General features: G+C 37.4%; 2 protein-coding genes across 2 annotated transcripts in view; both read right to left on the reverse strand.

Annotated features, from left to right (window-relative positions):
* Nucleotides 1-8,521: 8,521 nt before the first annotated feature.
* LOC134680548 (uncharacterized) lies at nucleotides 8,522-11,145 on the reverse strand. Its single transcript, XM_063539662.1, has 2 exons — nucleotides 10,061-11,145; nucleotides 8,522-9,976 (listed from the first exon to the last, which is right to left on the reverse strand). The coding sequence occupies exons 1-2, from the start codon at nucleotides 10,834-10,836 to the stop codon at nucleotides 8,560-8,562; spliced, it is 2,193 nt and encodes a 730-aa protein (XP_063395732.1). The 5' UTR covers nucleotides 10,837-11,145; the 3' UTR covers nucleotides 8,522-8,559.
* A 1,955-nt stretch (nucleotides 11,146-13,100) lies between these two features.
* Nucleotides 13,101-20,086, reverse strand: part of LOC134680179 (uncharacterized) — a 38,308-nt gene continuing 31,322 nt past the window's right edge. The window contains exons 8-11 of the mRNA XM_063539256.1: nucleotides 19,185-19,348; nucleotides 16,219-16,422; nucleotides 14,369-14,536; nucleotides 13,101-13,640 (exon numbers count right to left, since the gene is read on the reverse strand). Coding sequence (XP_063395326.1) covers nucleotides 13,195-13,640; nucleotides 14,369-14,536; nucleotides 16,219-16,422; nucleotides 19,185-19,348 — 982 coding nt within the window. The 3' untranslated portion in view covers nucleotides 13,101-13,194. The remainder of the gene's footprint in view (nucleotides 13,641-14,368; nucleotides 14,537-16,218; nucleotides 16,423-19,184; nucleotides 19,349-20,086) is intronic.

Here is a 20,086-nt window from a genome sequence, read left to right on the forward strand (position 1 = left end):
TAGGCATGGTAGGATCTCGAGCTACCTGGCCAAATCAGCTTTGTTTGACCTTAGGAACAATCGTGCCAAGCTGCATCGCCTGAGACAAAAGTGCATACTCACTGCACTTACCATACAATTACAATTTAAAAAGAAATTTTTTTGAAAAGTTTTATTTCGGAAACTGGATTATTCATATTTTGTTTGGTCATTACACGGTCAACCTAACACGCTCCTTCTCGCTTTGCTCGTCGTCGCACCTATCTGTTGACTCTAGCAGAACACAGTGGTAAATATTGAAATTAGTAATTAATAATTGGCCAAGCACGAAGTCAAGACTACGGTGTTCAGAGCACCGTACGACACATCCCTAGGTGGTTTTAAGTTTGGATACTAATACAGTGGAAACTGGATAAGTGGAACCTGGGTTAGTGGAAAACCTCTTTAAGTGAACCGAAGTTCTCGGTTCCGGTCCCTTGGCAATGAATTACCTCTAGAAGTGGAATTTTGGGACCTCTATAAGCGGAATCCATTTTTTCGAAAATTTCTTATTTTTACCTCTGTAACTGGAAGCAGTCGTCTTCAAAACCTCTATGAGTGGAATAGCTCGGCGTTATAAAATTTGTATTTTTAATAAACCGTCACAAACAAAGTACCCTGAGTTTGTTTCGTTAACATATATGGTTCCTGTTTAAACTACGTATTTTGTATGAGTACAATACTGGTTGCTCTTGCATAAATAAATATTAAGTAGGAGTGATATTTTTTAAGAATAATATTTTTTTAATATTGTTTATGTTTTTGAAATTTTGAAAATTGTACACGATTATTTACACTTTTACAGTATTGCTTTTTTTAAAGTCAGGATTACATACCTATTTTTTGTTAATACATACATATCTGCATACATATTTAATAAAAGATGATTATTTAAGTCTTGATCTTCTAGTTGGCCATACTATACGTGACCTCTATAAGCGACATTACTAATATCCAGAACCTCTGTTAGCGAGAGCCTCTGTAAGTGAGAAATCGTTTTATTTGAACCTGGTTAAGTGGAAAACTGGATAAATGGAAAACCTGGATAAGCGGAACTATACAGCCGGTCCCTTGCGATTCCACTTATCCAGTTTCCACTGTACTAATTTATCCCATAAGTACATTTTATTGACTAGGAAATAAGAAGGTAATGTCTGGGAGCTCTGGGACCTTGGAGTTTGGACTTTTATTAAAGTCCTCTGGGCTAGTATAGGTAATGTAGAAGTTACAAAGCTTCTACCTTAGATAATATTTTTTAGAGATTAAAGATTTTATTTACCACCTTGTCGGGTTGATTGTATATCCATACCAAATTACAGCTTTCTAACACTAACAATCAACCTCATCTTGGAGGTGAAATAAGGAAAAATCGTAAGTCCCATTTCGGCCAACCGAAATCAAGAACGTTTATATAATATAGGCCTAATACCGTTTATCTAAAACGTTTGGTGAAGGCACATTTCTAGTAGAAACAAATTATTATGAATTTCTCTGTAATTTGTACAAACCATTTCGTAAACTGACATTCCGCTAAACTGTTGTTTTTACATCTTACTAGCATCCATTTTAACATATTGAAGTATGATATTCTTCCACTTGTCTGAACATTTTCATTATTATTGATTCTTTTTTTGTGAGAATGGCTTTTTCTGCCACGGCACTTTGCCAATTATTGATTTTTTCAAACACCAAAATAGTTGACAATTTAATATACGTCAGAGTTGACAGGCAACTTCGAGCATGAAAAACTAAATCCGTCAAAAATACTGGGTATACATACAACCTCATAATCTTTGATATAGTCGCAAATTGTTGTATTTTAAACTTGTAGACTGGGCAGGCACGACTCAAAAAGGAATAATATTACAATTAAGTCTGTGATTCGGCATTTCTCGGTTTTTGACGTTAGGCTTGCTTCTGACTCAAAATATAATTAATGTAAAGTATTAATCAATTTGCTCATGTTTCATATAAGTCACAGAAATAAGTACCTAATAATAAATGTCTAACTTTAGTACAAGTAGGGTAACTGCGTCAGGTTGCCGTCCAGTACCTGTTTCCGTCCACTTGGCGGAGTTGCTACAAAGAATTGCGTATAATTTGAATATAAACCTAATTTACCGGACAATTTTGGACTTATTATACATCAGTTTTTAAAAGCAAAAATATTTTAGTAGAACTGGAATTCATGAGTACCAAATCTTAACTGACATTTTTGTCACTCAAACAAGTTTGATCAAGATCGGCTTACTTTATATTTCGTCAACTTTACCTTTGTTTCCAAAAACTGTGAATTGTGAATTTTAATTTTTTTTCGTCACAGAACAGTATCTAGTTGCTGCTCTCGCCGATCGGTTCAAAAATATACATACTTTATACAATTAATACATAAATGTAATGGTACTTAATGAAAAGGAATATAGTAACAGCACCAGTCATGGGACATTTAAGAGGAAATTTGGAGTATTTATGATATTTCCCTTATACATCTAAATGGTCTACCGCTTAGCGTGTTAAAAGATGAAAGTCCTATCCGTCCTTCATGTTTTAGGCGTGTTGTATCAAAGATACTGCAATTAGTTTCCACATATTTAAGAAATTAACACTATGCTTTTTTTCTCCAGTCATGGACACCAAAGTTCCAGTAATGGGCCCCCGGTAATGGACGTGGATCCAGTAATGGGCCCCCTATAATGGACATTGCTCTATCAGTATAAAATATTGAAATGGGGAATACATTACGGCAAAATAAAACAATTTTTGGTATAAGCTTTTATCGCTGAATGTATTTTTCTTTCCACAGCCAATTATTATTGTATTAGATCCATCGAGACAATTCTAATATACCCTAACACAATTACTTAGGGTTTAATGCGATAAAGTTCCCATGGCCACCTCCTGTCTCCATCATCAGATCAGGTCCATGTTATCATAATATTGCATTATCATCCGATTTGCGTACTTAATTACGTACTTACACAAAATTTCAACTGAATCGGAAATCGAAAAGTGGCTCAAATTCAACTACCAAGATTGGACCCACACTAACTAACAGGGCAAGTTAAATAAAAGTTTGGAAAAACGATATTAATTTATCCGATGTCCGAGAAAACCTCCTGATTGACATATTTCTTAACTACATTTTATTTCTGTATTGTTTAAACATGAAATTATGGCATAGCAAGCATCATTCTATCATTTGTCCCATCATAGGAGGTACGCAGTTTTACAGCTCCTATAATGGGATTGGGCCAAATACCACTATTTTTTTACATCTGTGGAGTCACAACATAGTGTGTTGTATACCTTATTTCAGGGTAAATGCAATTAACAAAACACATTCTAGTTTACATCAAGTATTAATTAATTAAAATTTAATAAATTAACTCACCTCTCTTAGCGAAGTTGTTAAGAATTCGTAGTGGTATTTTTTTTCAGTGACACGACAACTTTTAGGTTGACGCCAATTTCTTAAAAAACAACCAAATTTAATAAAACTTCAAACTGAAACAGCTCTAGGACTCTTATTTATGATAATATACAGCCAGTGTTTATAAACTACTTTTAGATACTTATTTTAGAGGAATTATGTTTTTTTGTCCCATTACTGGTTCCACGTCCATTATAGGGTCCACTACTATAGGTACTGTTTCGACGAATCAGATGCTCTCAGTAAAATCTATAGGTAGATGACGCCATCGCTGTTAATAAATATTGAATGACTTTATTATCTCTATTCGCTTTACTAACTCTATGTGCTCTAATGTGAAAAAAAAACACAACGACAGTGAAGAACGGAATTCTTAATTTAAATTTGAACTGATAAACTCCAATAATAAATATGATTCTTACTGAGCACACTGCGATAGTCCATTGGTTGGAAAGCCCGTTCGAAATTTAAACAATTTGCTTTATAATAAGGTTGCATTTTGCAGATCTTTTACTCTCTCATACTTATAGTAGGCTATTCAGAAAAAAAATGAAATATCTCACAAAAGTAAGTAAGTAGAATTAAACTTTGTATCAAAGACATAAGTCATAAATTTCAATGTCAAAGTTTTAAGTAAGGATCTTTCTAACTAAAACTACTTCTTAATATGAATGACCAGTGTAAGCATCAGTTAGCTAGCCCTAAGCAACCAAAGATCAGGCTGCAGTTTAAAAACTAATAAAGTTAGAGTTAACCTGATAATTTTCCCGCCGTCTCCTTACTCGTTTTAGTTGGATATTGACTGGTCAGCTGCCTGTTAGCTATAGTTTTCCCGAAAATCGCCAGGACAGAGGTGAAAATTTTTGTATGAAAACTTGCAACTTTAAATGCATTTTTTATCGAAACTATTGCATTCTAAAATGAAGTCAAAATCAGTCCATCGACTCAATTTTTTGCAAGCTTTCTAATGGTACCTCACACGATTCTTACAATTGAAAATAAAATTCAGCCTACCCCTCTTAACCCCTAAATTTCCCCCTAAAATCAGAAATAAGCAGTTTCGACTTATTCACAGTGTTAGTGATGGTACTTGCCATAACTATTAAATTTCAGGTACCTACATCAAACGGTCTTTGAGAAAAACCCATTTAACCGTTTTGCAAGACCGAAGTGATCCCATAAGAGCACCGTGAACAAAGTTTTGTACGGTGCTCTAATAAAGATCTAATGGTATAATGGCCATTAGGCGTTTCATGACTAGAAATTTCGACTATAAGTGTACTGATCATTATGTATTGGTAAATTAATTTGATGTGTTTTGTGTAAAAAGTGACCAATATTCATTAAATTTAACTGCTTTGGTGTTAAAATACTACTTAAAGCTGAAACGACATGCTCAGTTATGACTATAGTTGATTTCGCTCAGGACCACTTCGACATTTTCCTAAAATTGGCACTTTCCTATCTTGTCTCTTTTTTGACTTGCCGTTTTCTTACCTGGTCTCTTTCCCAAACTTGTCTCTTTCCTAACTTGTCTCTTTCCTAACTCGTCTCTTTTTAACTTGTCCATTTTTAGGGTTCCGTAGCCAAATGGCAAAAAACGGAACCCTTATGGATTCGTCATGTCTACTTTTTTCTGAAACTATGAGAACTATACTGTTGAAACTTGGTAAGTAGATGTATTCTGTGAACCGCATTAAGATTTTCACAGAAAAATAGAAAAAAAAAACAATAAATTTTGGGGGTTCCCCATACTTAGAACTGAAACTCAAATTTCCTTTTCATCAAACCCATACGTGTGGGGTATCTATCTACCACTTTGGAAGTGTCTCTCGCGCAAACTATTCAGTTTAGAAAAAAATGATATTAGAAACCTCAATATCATTTTATGAATACCTGTCCATAGATACCCCACACGTATGGGTTTGATGACAAAAAAAATTTAAGATTCAGTTTTAAGTATGGGGAACCCCCAAAATTTATTGGTTTTTTTTTCAATTTTTGTGTGAAATCTTAATGCGGTTCACAAAATACATCTACTTACCAAGTTTCAACAGTATAGTTCTTATAGTTTGGAAAAAGTGGCTGTGACATACAGACGGACAGACGGACAGGCAGACAGACAGACAGACAGACAGACATTACGAATCCATAAGGGTTCCGTTTTTTGCCATTTGGCTACGGAACCCTAAAAATGGACAAGTTAAAAAGAGACGAGTTAGGAAAGAGACAAGTTTGGGAAAGAGACCAGGTAAGAAAATGGCAAGTTAAAAAAGAGACAAGATAGGAAAGTGCCAAGTTTAGGAAAATGTCGAAGTCGTCCTGAGCGGTTGATTTACTTAGGTGTGAACAACTAGTCTCAACTAGTATTATTTTAGTCGCCAACTTATCACTTTAACGCTACGTCTTACGTAGGCGAACAACGCGCGAACGCGGCGCGGCGCGGCGCGGCGAAATCAATCCTTTGATGCCCATAGAAGTGTCCTACGTAAGCGATCTCGTTGCGAACGCGGTGCGGCGCGATTTGCACGCGAATGTCAGGCGGCGCGGCGCGGCGCGGCGCGGCGGCGGCCGCTTTCGCCGCGCCGCGCCGCGCCGCGTTCGCGCGTTGTTCGCCTACGTAAGACGTAGCGTTAGTTCCCTATTATTTTTTGGGTGGCTTGATTTTGCTGCCAGTTTTTTTAATAATACGTAGGTTGTTCCATAAGTCTTGCAAAACTGTAACTTCTTATTAAGCTTTTTCAAAATAAAAACCATCACTGTTAATACACTTATATATGCGTTCAAACCATGTATCAAACATGATCTTCCACCGCTCCTCTGTGACAGTGGCGCAGGCTTCATCCCATGCACTCACTAGCTCGTCATCAGTTGCAAACCGTCGTCCTTTTAACTAGCTTTTGATCAGCGGGAAGAGACCAAAATCGCACGGTGCTAGGTCGGGGCTATAAGAAGGGTGGTCCAGCACAGTAAGCCCAGATTGCTCCAATCGCTCGATGACCAGGAGCGTTATCATGGTGGAAGTGCCAACTGCCGAGATGAGGGACCCAGAGAGAACATAACTTTTTAACTTTTAGGTCTTGGTGTAAAATTGAATTAAGTGTTGATTCACTAATGTGGAGAATCTCCTCAATCTGTCTGCACGTAATTCGCCTATTAATAGTTATCAGTTTTCTAACAGTGTCTATGTTTTCTTGGGTCCTGCTTGTAATGGGTCGTCCCGGTCTTTCGTCGTCGTCTAAATTATAGTTGCCTCTTTGAAATTCCTTGTACCACCTGAATACGGTAGAAAGGGAAGGGCACTCTTTACCAAAGGCACCGAACATTTCCTCGTGGCACTCTTGGTAAGATAATCCACGTTCGAAATTATAATAGAAAATCACTCTGTACTCGCGGTTACCGGCAAAAGCCATTTTCACAATTGTTTCGATCTATTTAACGAATATCACTGCTGGATGGCTCAACAAACACATCATGTAAGAACTTGTAATTAGTGACAGATAACCATACGCTCAGGCATACATGTCAAAGCTTATTAGATTCCTTCCATTGCAAGACTTATGGAACAGCCTACGTATGATGCTTATATTTGAGGCTAATATATATTTTTTGGAGCTAAAATATTAATGCACAGCCAAATTATATTATTATATGCCCAATGAAAGTTCCTGTTTAATATTTTAGTTGCCCGGTTAATAATAAGCCTTATTCATTGGGCCAATATCATAAACAAGTCTGCAAAAAATCAGAACTACCGAATTTAACGCAAACGCTAAATGTATAAAATTACTGTATTACAATATCAATTAAATGAATAACAGTGATATCTTAAACTAGTTCATTTTTTAAGCGCTAATATTTTCTATTAGGATCATAAATATCATAATACAACTGCTTAGCTTAGCTAATTAATAGTCATCTTATGAATATTCATTCAATATTGTACAACTGTTGTATTAAACAAATTAATTGATTTAATCTCGTGTAGGTACTTAATTTCGATTAGAGATTGTGCACAAATCACGCGAGGTTCGATGGGGGAGGGGAGGTCACGAAAAAATCACGATAGATCACGTTGGGGGAGGGGGGTATAAGAAAACCTCACGTGTATTTTTCTACAGTGAACGAAAGGAAGAAAAAAAACCTACCACATGAGTAGATACTTTTTCTCGGTTTCGTTAAACATAAATCTTCACTCTGCACTTCAAAATAGCGAGTCTATTTAACGAAAATATAAAAATAAACAAGATTTACTATATACAATACTATTTATCTTAAAATGAGGTCTTATGAAAATAATTCAAAAAAATACACGTGAGGTTGTGTGGGGGGAGGGGGGGTAGCCGAAAACCTCACCAAATATCACCAAGGGGGAGGGGGGGTCAAAAAGTAGCCTAAAATACCTCGCGTGATTTGTGCACAACCCCTTATCAGTTAAAGTGTTTGCGGCTGTCTTAGAAAAAATATTGTGAGTAACGATACAATTACCTACCTAATTAATTACAATTACCTTGGTCTTAAAATGTTTGGGCCTGTATTTACAAAACTCGACTTTGTCTCGTTTGGTAACTTCGGTTAGGCCCTTGGATTTTAAGAACTCTACCTATATTATAGTTACATACCTGTTGCACAAAATACTAATAAGGCACAGCTTGTTTTATTGCTATTATCTAGTCTTAACATTTATGTAAGTTTTAAAATTAGGAATTTAATGATTTCGGGATATGTATTAAGGTGTGTGTTTTTGTTAGGTTATTTTTGTATAACTTGGCAGAAGAACTTCCGTGCTCTAAATAAGCTAGAGTAAGAAGTTAGGATAGGACACGTAGGTGTAAATAAAATAAATTATTACAAGTTTTAAGTAACTCATTTTATTGAGCAATATAAAATGACATAACTTAATATTCGACACTCTCGGTCTCTCCATTCATTTAATTTCGTTCACGTTGTGACAATGAACTATACTCAAACATTTTACCTTTTCTCACAATTGAATATGTCCAGTTCACAACAAATTTATAACTTAACAATATTAATATTACTTACACACTAATATCCATGACTCACATCACCTAGTATTGCGATATACTCGTTGGCACTTGTAATTACATTTATTCTTGTTTTATTCCTTTGTTCATATATTTTTCAGCAGCTTTTCCGATGGCGGCCATGACTCTTCCAGTAATCTCGTGAAGATTTTCATTTGACAGATCCCATGAATCTACAGAACGCTTTGAAAAGAAACTGGCTGTTTGATCGTTTGGTCTAAAGCTGTTAGGGTATACTATCTTGTGCCGTAAGACTGCCTTGATAATTAATGCTCCTACATAAGATATGAAGTAGACGCTAAAATAAAGCGGCAAGTAATACAGCTTTTTACCCAAGTAATAATAACTGTATCTGTTGACACGAGGCATCTCCGTCGTCGTTGTAGTTGTTGTGGTTGTGGGGTGATGATGATGATGATGGTAGAAGTCGTGATCATCAAAGTCGTGGTGATATTTGAAATCCCCAGGGAAGTCATGGGGAAATCCATGATCGTCAGAAGGAGGACCAGAATTGTCCATATCGGGCGCTGGAGGCGGAGGCATCATTCCCATATCATTTCCTTTCATGTCATCTCCTCCTTTCATGTCGTCGCCGCCTTTGCTATCATCGTTGCCATGATATTTATTAAAGATTAGCTCGGGATAGTCAGGTCCTTCATACGAAGGCGGTCCGTGGTGGCCGTAGCTTGGACTCGGTGGAAGTTCGTCGCTGGGGGGAGCCTGAGGCTCGGGTTTTTTATAATGGTAACCGTGGAACTGTGGTTTATCCATTACGGGTGAATCATCTAATGGCATCCCTGGTTTATCATACGAGTATCCCTTAAATGGTTTTGATAAAGGTGGCAAAGTCGGTAAAAAAGGTTTAGCAGGGGGTGAAGGTGGTTTGTATCGGTAGCCTACATCCATAGGTGGACTATCAGAATCGCCATCATCACTCGGTGAGTCGTATGCCGGTGTGTCCACTGGAGGTTGATACTTTGGAGGTGAAGGTTTAGGAACTGATGGGGGTAGTGGAGGACTTGGGGCGGCAGGAGGAGCCGATGCAGGATTCATATCAACGGAAGCAAAAGGTGGAAATGATTCGTAGCTGTCGGGGGCAGGGAAATTGTCGCCAGTAGATGGTGGTGGAGGAGGAGGCACCAAGTTTGCAACTGATTTCACAGGTGGAGAATAGGCGCTAGAATCTTGTTTTGTATTTATTTTGCCAAATCTAGAGGGTGGCACATACGATTGCGCAGGGTTGTAACGATCGATGGGCTGGCGTGTCGGCATAACGTCTTGGGTTTCTCCTCGAACTGGATTTGTTATTTCATGAAAGTTATCCAAATTCGTAAACATGCCATTATTGGTTTTCTTCTTGTTTGCAAATGAGTTTTTTACTTGGAAGGGTTTTAAATTAATGTAGGGAAAACGAACGTTAGGTTCAGTACGAATTGCCCTAGATTCATTCTCAGCTCCGTTTCCAGGATTTGTGCCAAATCTGCGAACAATCGAAACGATATTAGTATTAACATATTTATTAAGGTGTACGAAAAATTATTACCTAAAAGTTTTTCCAACTTACCCAGGTAAAGCAAAGTTGTCATCGATCATGTCTTCGTTTTTAGTTTTATCCTCTTTTTGGGTTTCCTCCTGGGAAATCATAGTCTTTGTATTTGTTTTATCATTCTCAGCATCAACAGGCACTTTTTCCCACTGTCCAGCAAATTGATTATGCTTTTCACTATCAATCACATGCCAGATATCCTCTACATTATTCAACTTTGGGGCAGCGGTTGTGGTAGAGATCGTGGTGGACGCCGCAGTGGGTGTTGGAATGAATACTGGGGCGGCGTTGTTGTTGCCGTACAGATTATTATAATGAGCAAAATAATCAGTCATATCAGGAGTGCTCGCTTTCAATTTGTCTTCGTCATGTGTATGACTGTCCGGTACAACATAATTTACTTGTGGTGTCTGCTCCGGCACGTCGTCTGGCACATATATCGGCTTATTTGTGGTCGTAGATGTCTTGGATTGTATTTTTTCTTTCGCCAAAAGGTTCCTCAATGATTTCCTATAGTTGTCTCCATTATGAGATTCGAATTCGGCAAATATCAAATCCGGCGTTTCCACTTTGGGCGTAGTGGTCGTTGTGGTACTCGAAGCGTTTTGGGGTGAATCCATCCTCCTCATCCAGTTGTGGTAATAGAAGGGCGCCGATCTTCCCTCGTCGATCTTCAGGGCGGCCGGCGTGCGAGGCGAGGGACTCACTACGTACACCAGGGGACCGGGTAAATTTAACGAATGTACATGATATAAGCACACTATAAAACTAAAATATACCGCAGTAGCAGCCATTTTGTTTTATTTCTTCATCTACCACAATTTTACTACCGATCCGTCCGGACGCCAAATGAGAAATGATTTAAGAAGAGGACACTGCGCGGTACCATATTCACCGTAGTGATAAGCCGAGAGTAAAATTGTGATAATTTTTTACGGTACCCTGGAATGTGGAGCACCGCGCCTAAGGCACGATCCCGATGACCACAGGCAGCGTTATGATTTACACTATTAGCAAGACAATTGATGTCACGAACAAGTGAGGTCGAGACGAAGAAAGTGTCACAAGCTTAAACACAAATATAGGATCCTTTCTACCATCACATTAAACACATATTTACATAGGTATATAATAACATAGATACTTAGCAATTAATTTGTTTTAAATAAACAAGTTATACTTAGAATTATCTATTCAAGATTTATTTACTTACGTTTAACGGATATTAAGATGGATTTACCATTTCCCCTTCATTTCCCTTCGGTTTAACTAGAAGTAATAGGTGTTACTATCGCGAGCTTAGAGTATTCGCTCATGCCAACTCATGCGTAGGAATTTATATGGTATTAAATAAAATAAATGTAAATGATTCAATCATTATTAAAATACAATAATAGTACATTACTACAGAGGCCGGGACGAAAGGGGTTGCCGGCCGAAGACATATAGACGGCCGAGCGAAGCGAGGCCGAATAGGTCTGAGCGCGGGCAACCCCATTTCCCGCCGAGGTATGTATAGTGCTTTTCTCAAACATGCAATGAAATAAATAAAATAAAAAATCCACGAAACCCAAGTTTTATTTATAGAAAAAACTAAAAGTAAACTACACCCAAAATATAACCAACACGTACCTATATCATTATCACGCGTATGTTTTACACGAGTCGTGTATTTTTACTACCCGTATATTTTCATGTATCTTTGATTTTTTCGCCTTGTATCCGTCTGACTATCGTTTTCGTCACATAAGTTTACATAGCCTTTCATGTTGATATCATGTTTCACATACATCGTTGCTTTATACATGGAGTAAATAAGTATAATTTCCACAGTGTTGACGAATTTGTAGTTACATTAATTTAAAATATGCCACAAAACTGTTTGTAATAAACTGTAAGCCATTTTTCTTAGTTTCTCAAATAATAAAATTGCCATAAGCATTAAGCAACCATATACATACTTCGTCTTTAACTTGGCGGCAGAGGCAGCAAGTTATTTAAAATCAATTCTGCTTACGCTGCCAATTCCAACACCTACGATTACAATTAATTTAATTATTTCGTCGGAACTCATATTAAAGTAAAAAAATCAACAACGCACCATAAATCCAATAAAACAGAATGAAAATTTTTCAACTTTACCTCCATAACAATTAAAAAAAAATAACTACGCGTGTTTGAGTAGACCTTTTTACCGCTAACGTTTAGATGAAATATTTTAAATGTTTTTATTTGTGTAGTTAAATTTATAATATAAAACTATTAAATTTGGTTAATAATGTATTATTTATTAAGTTCATGTTGATTTTATACAAATAAAACTGCAATTTATAGCAAACATTGTTTTTTGTTTTTTTTTTATAGGCGTAGTGGCAGTGTCATTACGAACCATAAAGCCAATACTGCCTCTAGTTTTTTTTTAATGGATGAATGCCACGATGCTGTGTCACAAATATCTGTGAAATGAAAATTAAAAAAGAGGACTTTGCCGGCCTAGGCCTGCAAGATTTGTATGAAATTCCATTAAATACCTTTTGTCCTAGCCGCACCTGAAACGTCATACTTCGCAGCCTATTATAAGGAACATAACATCAATATTTCATTGCATGTTTGAGAAAAACCAGTTATTAGTTAGTTAATGAACTATAAATCTAAATTTACACAATTTGTACAGTCAGCTGCAGAAGTAGCTAAGCGGGCGAGGTGTTCAAAATTACGTTGACACGCTGTTATTCTCTTAACAATAAAGTCGCGTCAAGATCATTTTGAGCACCTGGCCCGCTTAGCAACTACTGCTGACTGACTGTACCTATTGCATGTAGAATATGAAAAACATTCCCAATTCCACATTTTTTATTACTTACCTATTGTAGGCAGGTACTATCTCGCTTCAAGAGATCTAAATCTTTTCTATACTTGAAAGCACTCAAAACAATCGTTTTTATTGCTACTAGTAGCTTAGCCCATAGGTAAAATAGGCAATCTAATATCAATTCGATAGTGATTCCATGCTTAAGACCAGAGGTAAGACATACAAAGTTTTGAATAAAAGACGCAATAATAATTAAATTAAAATAATTTATTATATACATTAAAATAAAATCTCTTAAAACAATTTTATAGGTTCATTTATCCTACATAAAATCTCATGATTATCCTATTTTACTGTCATTTTTCTTTACATTTGCATTACTCGAAATGGTTTCCGTTTCGGTATAGGCTGGGTTTTCCACTCCAGAGTCGCTACCGCCATCTGTGTTGTCGGGCGGTAAATTAATCTTCTGATCGCCGGACACTTTAGGCGTGTCGTTCGTTACATTCGCAGACGCAGTAACATCAGTTTTGCCAGCGCCATCTAGTACCGCTTTTCCTTTATCCGCTTCTAAGTTAGTTTCACGATTTTCCACGTCGGCTATAGCGGGCTTTTTCTTACAGAGGTCGTTTTCGTCGCCCATGGCACTCTTTCCGATGTAGAACTTGTTGAACAAGAAATAAATGCATCCGGTGACAAATGTGGCGCACGCGAATATTTGGTACGTCGGCCTCGTGCCGAAGAACTTCATGAGATAACCACCGATAAGACTTCCGGCTCCTTTACCTGTATAGAAAGAAAACTGTATTACAATGGTATAATGGTATGGCATATTATTAACTACCCACCCGCCGGCTTCGCACGGGTTACACAAAACCCACAAATTATACACCTAAACCTGCCTCAAGAATCACTCTATTGATAGGTATAGGTAAACTTGGTTTTATAAGGTGTACTTCGTTTAGTACGAATTGCTATTTCAAACCAATTCCGATAAATTAACTGAGGTTGTTGATACGAAGTTATTATGTCCAGCAACGGACTGGTTGAAGGCTTGGCTACACGAAGCTGATTTGAATTATGTAGGTAATTAAGTAAACATCTAATATGTAAGCTAATAGTTTTAGTCTAAAAACTCAGCTACTTTCGACTGGAAAATCACCGCGCAACTTGTTTACCAACTTCTTGAGATAACTGGTACATCTATTTACACACAAAATTATATTAATATTAAGTATATTTGCACACAAATTATACTTTATTTATAGTGTTCCATTATTTTCCAGACATAACCAGACACTGAGTGTGTCGTATAATTTGCTACAGTACCTAAGTTGTGAATATGCATAAACGCCATAGAGGTCCTATCGTTCGTGACTTGAGTTATCGGTTATCGGTCACGGCCATAGTGAACGTCGACGATGGCGTCACCGACTCCTGTGCGTCGAACACCGGGTGTAGGTTGTAGACAAGCGAGCACCCTGTTATAGCTATATGGTGAAGTGCAGACGCACCGACGCCGTAGTAGATGCCGCCCAGCAGCCCCTGCACGGAGGTGTCAGTGGTGGTGGACGACAGCCGCGCGGCGTACGTCACGGCCGCGGTGAACGACAGCGATGACGTCACCGACTCCAGCGCCTCGAACACGAGGCACAGCCACGGGTTGTAGATCAGCGAGTAACCTGAAAATATTAGGAAACCAATTAGGAATCAACACCATAATGGTCAGCCAGCGTATTATGGATAGCTTTATCCATCTTTATCCACGTGATAAAATAACTGTCACTGTTTAACACCGTGGGATGGAAAGTGACGGACACCGTTTTATCACGCTGTCACGTAGACAAGAACGACCATCATATCCGTACAGGTATGTATTTAATTGCATATTTGTTTGTTTACTTGTATACCTACCTAACATAAATTAATAATTATGGACCTACATTGAATTAAACTTAACGTTACTCTACCTACCTACACCTTTAATGTTATACTTTTATGTATATATAGCTGGATTACACATTAGTGGAGCAGGTGGTGGTCACAAAAATTTTGTTTACTTTGTCTGAGGTCAAGGAGAATTATAATCATTAGGTATCTACTACATCAAGTATTTAGGTACCTACTCAGATCGCCAATTCAATCATATGTTTTCTCGTACAGTTATGTTATCAGTAGATTAATTTCAAATGTTGCATGAGTAAAATTTCTAACGCTCACAACTAGTGATGTACCGACTATTGATTTGGCCGACTAGCCGACTAGCCGACTAATCGGCGCTTGGGTGGCCGATTAGTCGGCCGACTAGTCGGCTAGTCGGCCAGATCATTAGTTTCGTCTAAGCTCGGTTCAGATGCACTTAAAAATAGCGCTATTCATCAAACTATAAATAGAATTAGACCAAGAAAAGTCTACAGCAATTTTGATAGCCCACACAGTGCAAGTGTTATTTGAAACGTCAAACTTGTATGAAATTATGACGTATAAATAACACTTGCATCGCGTGGGCTATCAAAATCACTACAAACTTTTCTTGGTCTAACTCTAGTAATGCTGAAAAATAAAATAAATGAAAAAATCCTAAAGCTATATTTTATACGACAACCAAACACTCGGACAAGAAAGCGACCAAGCGATTCAAACAAGTTTTCGTAAGCACCCTAAATAGGAATTTGGGTAAAATAGGTGAAAAGCTTATGGTTAATATTTGCTGTTTATTTCTTCTTGCCCTGTTTTTCTGTCACTTATAAAGTGCCGACTAATCGGCCATTTTTGCCGACTAGTCGCCGACTAATCGCCGACTACAAAGAGGCCGGATAGTCGGCTTTCCCAACTAGTCGGCGACTAGTCGGTACATCCCTACTCACAACCCGATGATACCTACTCGTGTCCTGGTGGTACCATCACTTACTTACTTTATTAATCTGAGTAACCCTGTTCCTATTAAAAGAGAACAGCTCCATTACAATCAATCCCTATTGATTGTAATGGAGCTGTTCTCAGGCATACCAAAACAAAAATCCTACTTTTCAACAGATGTACCCACTTACACATTCTACGTAAATATAAATATGTGTACTTACTTATATGTTTGACGACCGGTCTGGCCTAATAGTGGGTAGTGACCCTGCCTATTAAGCCGATGGTCTCGGGTTCGAATCCTAGTAAGGGCATTTATTTGTATGATGATACAGATATTTGTCCCTGAGGCATGGTTGTTTAAGTTTTTATATATTATATATATCGTTGTCTGAGTACCCACAACACAAGCTTTCTTGAGCTTACCGTGGGGCTCAGTCAATTTGTGTAAAAAAAATGTCCTATACTTAATATTTATTTATTTATTCTGAAAAGTCGAACTTACCGAGCAACCTGATAGCGTAGAAGACGAATCCTATAAACAGCACATTAGCGTGTCCGAGGCGATGGATGATGGGCCCGGACAGCACCAGGAGCGGCAGACCGGCCACGCCGCCCACGGTGATGGTGATGCCCATGAGAGAGCGCGACGCGCCCAGGTCCTGGAGCAGCCAGAAGAGGAAGCTCTCGATGTAGCCCCATGCGGTGCCTGCAAATTCAAATAAATACATTATTATGGCATCATTTCCCAAACTATGAGCGACTATGGAGTAGGCCCTGAAACTACTAGGGCACCTCAGCGTAACCAATAATATTTTATGCCCCTTTTTAAGACGGCCACGAGGTGGGTCTCGAATTTGGCAGTGTATTGTTAGGTGGGTCGGAGGCGAGCCCAGTCAATTTTAGGAACATACCTATTATATAGAACAATTTTGGACAGATCGGCCTAATCCTACAAAAGCTCGATACCTAAGGCTTTTGTATTTAGGTACTAGACGACGGTATACCTATCATATAATGTATAGGTAGTTTATATAAGTATAAATACTTATGCTAGACTTTCACCATTCTCGTAAAAATGTGATGCACGATTTCATATAGGTAATCTGCATAGATAACACATTGCTAAAAATAAATGTGAAATACCAATAGAGAATTATTCATATATCTATGTAATACAATATCATTGCCACTGATACAAGTTCCAGTAGGTAGGTTAGGTACACATTTAATATTGAGATTTCATCAGCGTAATATTTCGTTTTAAACTTTAATTTTATTTTTAGGTCATGGGCGGCCAATATGCATGATGACTTCTTGTATAGTGAGTTCATAGTTACATATACTTACTATATATGCATAGATACATTAGATACCTTGTAGTTTCAATGAACTGACGGTCAGTCCTGTCGGCGATACTGATAGCTAAGTATATATATTATATTATGTACCTAGTCAACATACAGAAAGGCCATTGTGCATAAAATAGGTACGATTAGGTATGTTGTACAGACGTAGATAGGTGTAATATATATGTTTTAACGGTAGCATACGTGGAATAACATATAGGTATAGTCAGCATCAAAAAAGCGTATCAGACTAAAAAGTATCTACATACTTACTGCGTCCAAACCATTATAATGTTAACAAAAATAGATAATATGCTTCTTTATATAGATTTATAGAACAATAAAATTAGACTATTACAGATAGGTATTTTTAAACGCGAAGTGTCGAGATATATTTATATGTATTTTGAAAATTATTCGAGGGTAGCAGATAATTTTGGTGCGTTATTTTATTTCATACGCTACTATTGATATTGCACTGTACTGTACTGTACATATATAATATATTTTTATATATTATTCCTCTAACATGTTGCAACCCAATGACTTGACTCATTTACATAAAAATTGTTCTTATTAATAATTAAGTCTTAATTAATTATTCACAGATCTCATTAAAGTGAAAAGATGTGAAATGCTGCTCCGGACCGAGGAAAGAAGCGCGATTTAGCATAGAAACTTAGGCACATGAAGGTAGCTAGGTGTGTGGACCACATATATTATTTTGCTATGTTTTTGTACGATAAGTATATAAATATGACTTAGTGTACAAACTACGAGTATAACTACTATAATCTCTTACTTCAACTTGGTAGGTACATAGTTTGAAACGGGAAACGGAACCAACGTGTAACAAAATCATAAATTATGCGGGTGCCCGCGTATACTATCACACTTATTTACCTAACAAATATTTTCACAAACATAACCTACTTTTCACTGAAAGGTTTGCTAAGTTATCCCTAAGTTAGTAATCGATTAGTAAGTTCCCTAAATCGATTACTACACATTATTTTATTTCATTGCTTTCATGTAGTATTTAACTGTTTCCGAATAGGATACATACTTACTAATACTCTAATCGATTACTTAATTTCAAATTTTAATTAATTAGTTTATTTGTATGTACCTATACCCAGTAAGTATGTGTAATTAAAACTTCATTTCTTTGCCTCAATAAAAAACAAGGTTCAGGACTGGGCTTGGGATCCGTCTATTACCAACCTGTCAACCGGACATTTCAGATGGACGTTCACTAACAGCACATACGTTTTCGTGTCAGTAAAAATTCTCATCCCTATAATTTTAATACGTCAGCGTCAGCAACATATTGACGTGTGTTAATAGTACATTATTGTCGAGGCTCGGAAGTAGCTACTTGCAGGCTGAGGATTCGTTTTAAACGGACGACCTTGGGAGTCCGTTTAATTGAATCCGAAGCCAGCAAGTATAGCCTTCCAGCCGAGTCATATATAGTGCTTTTCTCAAAAATGGTGCAAGAAATATAAATATCATAGAAATATTTTACAAAAGCAACGTTCGTACATATATATTTTGACAAAAAAAAAGCCCTTCCCGCCTTTTTACTTTTTTTAATAAAAAAAAAGGGGATTTTTCTACCAAAAATACGCCAACCTATTTGAGACATCTAAATAGTCGCGGTACTAATCATCTGTTTGGCTGTTTAATGGACCTGTGCCTTCATTTGATATGGTCATTTCAACTTTTAAAAAGTTTGGAACTCGACAAATAATGGAATTTGTATGCAACATTGCAGTCCCAAAATCGAGGCTGCAATGTTTTTATCTTTTTAATTTTTGACTGACCATAAACTACGCGCTTCGCGTCCTATTTTTTAGACGGCAAAGTCGACTTTGCCGTTCATTTTTGAGAAAAAGTATTAATCATATCTTTAAAACTTACTTAAACATCATCTACTTAATCTATAAAAAACATATTATATCTACCTACTCATAATAAAAAACAACCAAAATTATAAAGCTAGCGATCCAACCAACCATCTCACGAAGTTGACAACATCGAGGATGTTCTATATGAACATATTTGAAGAGTTGGTGTGCAAGTTGCTTCATCTTAAGGTCGATAGAAACAAATGCCTTACCCATGATAAAGCAAGCTATGAAGAGCGCCACGATCTCAATATTCCGGAACACGGATATGACGTCCTCGAGAAGGTTCTGCGCGGGCTGCTTGAACTCCAGGTCGATGCTCAGCATCAGCGCCCCAGACAACACCTTCAGCACCGCATACAGGTAGAATGCGGGCCTGGGAACAAACCACTTCATTTACGCCCACTTACACCATCCCACCGCAGGATTTAGCGGTTAAACCAATGTCAAAATGTACTGGTAACCTTGGTAACTCCAGGTTTAACCGATTAACCCCGGGTTAGTGGAATGGTGCAAGTGGGGCTTAATATACTTTAGTAACAATCTGTCTAAAGGCGCGGGATTCCACCCGTGTGCGGCACAAGCATAATTCAGTACAAAAATGCTTGCGTCACACAGTGCCGCACACTGGTTGGATCCTGCCTTTCCTTTAGGCTTAAACTCTAAGCCGGCTCGATTCGGAAAATTAATTAGATTTCTTCTAGACTTCAACAAGTTATGATATGGATAATTTAAAGATACTTATTTGTAAGATAGATATGTCAAATTTGACGTTTCCGCGGTTCTGGAGGTCCTCTTGAACGATTTCGACAAGTTAGGCATGACTTAGATATCCAAGTCACATCTAGTCGATATCTAATGTAGATCTAGTTGATCTCTAAATCGTCTCTAATATATCTTTTGATTATCTCGAATCTCGAAATCCGAATAGGCCTGTAAAGCCTTCTACTGACGAGCCTTCCAACAGTCCAAATAGCGTGTCTGCAATCCAAAATCGGTCCGTGGATGTCAAAAACGTACAATGTTTAAGAGCCAACAGGAGTGGTCATTTCTCCATACAAACGTACTCCTCTTTTTCCTCCGTGGTTTTTGAAGGTAGAGCAATGATTTGATT

The sequence above is a fragment of the Cydia fagiglandana genome, chromosome 3, assembly GCF_963556715.1.
Source record: "Cydia fagiglandana chromosome 3, ilCydFagi1.1, whole genome shotgun sequence".
Taxonomy (NCBI): Eukaryota; Metazoa; Arthropoda; class Insecta; order Lepidoptera; family Tortricidae; genus Cydia; species Cydia fagiglandana.

What these genes read in the sequence shown, in the direction of transcription:
- LOC134680548 (XM_063539662.1), bottom strand. Translation starts at nt 10,836, where the DNA reads ATGGCTGCTACTGCGGTATATTTTAGTTTTATAGTGTGCTTATATCAT. An exon ending in GACAACTTTGCTTTACCTGG is followed by an intron (nt 9,977 to 10,060) that starts GTAAGTTGGAAA and finishes GATTGTTCGCAG; the next exon opens with ATTTGGCACAAATCCTGGAA.